General features: G+C 49.7%; 1 protein-coding gene across 1 annotated transcript; it reads right to left on the bottom strand.

Moving 5' to 3' along the window:
• LOC141588377 (uncharacterized) lies at positions 1-1,035 on the bottom strand. The gene is made up of 2 exons (XM_074409823.1): positions 823-1,035; positions 1-696 (listed from the first exon to the last, which is right to left on the bottom strand). The coding sequence occupies exons 1-2, from the start codon at positions 1,033-1,035 to the stop codon at positions 1-3; spliced, it is 909 nt and encodes a 302-aa protein (XP_074265924.1).
• Positions 1,036-1,251: the final 216 nt, after the last annotated feature.

The following is a 1,251-nucleotide window of genomic DNA, read 5'->3' as shown; positions in this document are numbered from 1 at the left end:
CTATCTTGCTACTTGCCCCCCACGTGGTAATAGGTGGCTCAGTTCTCCTTGCTCATACAGGCGTCTGATCTCCCGATGTAGTGTGTAACAATCCTCCGTGTTATGCCCGATGTCACGATGGAACTCACATTTTTTCTTACTTTCTTTTCGCCATGCATGTCCTTCTACTGGAGGCCTGGGCCATCTTACCCCATCTCCCATCTCTCTGAGTGCTTTCAGGATTCCTCCGACGCCAGTTGTGAATCCATGTTCTGCCAATGTGGGGAATTGTTGGTTCTCTTCTTTGTTGTCAGTTCTGTTGATTCCCTTACCATATGGCCTGTACCTTTCATCCCTCTTGCTAGTGGGTTGCTTTCTACCTGACTTCTCCATGGCTGATGTGCTGGATACGCTTGGCGTACTTGGCATGCTGGCTCTGGCTAGGATATCTTCTTTCAACCTGATCGCAGCCGCTGCCTTTTCCTTTACTGGTTCGAAGCTATGACAAGGGTGCATGGTTAGCTGCTTGTACATGTCTGAATCATGGTGCAAGCCCCTTCTGAAGGCTTCCACTGCTGTTGACACGTCACATTCCCGTACCGCCACCTTCTCATTGTTAAATCTGGTGTTGTACTCTCCAATGGTATCACTTGCTTCTTGAGCAATTCTGTACAAGTCACCTGCGTGCTTCTGCGGCTTCCGGCTGCTTGCGAATTGCTGAGTGAATGCGTTTACCAGGTCGCCAAACGTAGATATTGATTTGTTAGGCAAGCTTACGAAACATCGGAGTGTTGGTCCTTATAGTGTGGATCCAAACCCCTTGCACATACAGGCTTCTTTTACTTGTCCTAGAGCCATCACTGTCATCATTTTTTGCTTGTACTGGCTCATGTGGTCAAAGGGATCAATCGTGCCATCAAAGAGAGGCTTGTTTGGATTTGTGCATCCCTTGGGCATGGCAACAACGGGTATGGCGTCCACGAATAGCGAGTCAACATAACTGTCGGGTGCCGCCTTCTCAAGTGGAGGTGGCAATCCTGGGACACTGCTCAGCATTTCCCTCAGCTCCAGATACTGCTGGTTGGTTAGGCTTCCTGAGTCCGGGATTCGTCTGTCTGCTACCTGCTGACTTAGAGTGCTGCTTCCAGGCCCGAATTCTTAAAGGTTTTGATGCGGCGTGATAGCTAATGGGGTTGAGGTCACGAGCGTTCCCTAGTGTCATCTTAGCTGCGGGCTACCTGCGGATCCTACACCGGGTGTTTGGTTATTTAC

Source organism: Silene latifolia, chromosome 6, assembly GCF_048544455.1.
Source record: "Silene latifolia isolate original U9 population chromosome 6, ASM4854445v1, whole genome shotgun sequence".
Classification (NCBI taxonomy): Eukaryota; Viridiplantae; Streptophyta; class Magnoliopsida; order Caryophyllales; family Caryophyllaceae; genus Silene; species Silene latifolia.
This window is presented reverse-complemented; position numbering and strand designations above follow the sequence as displayed.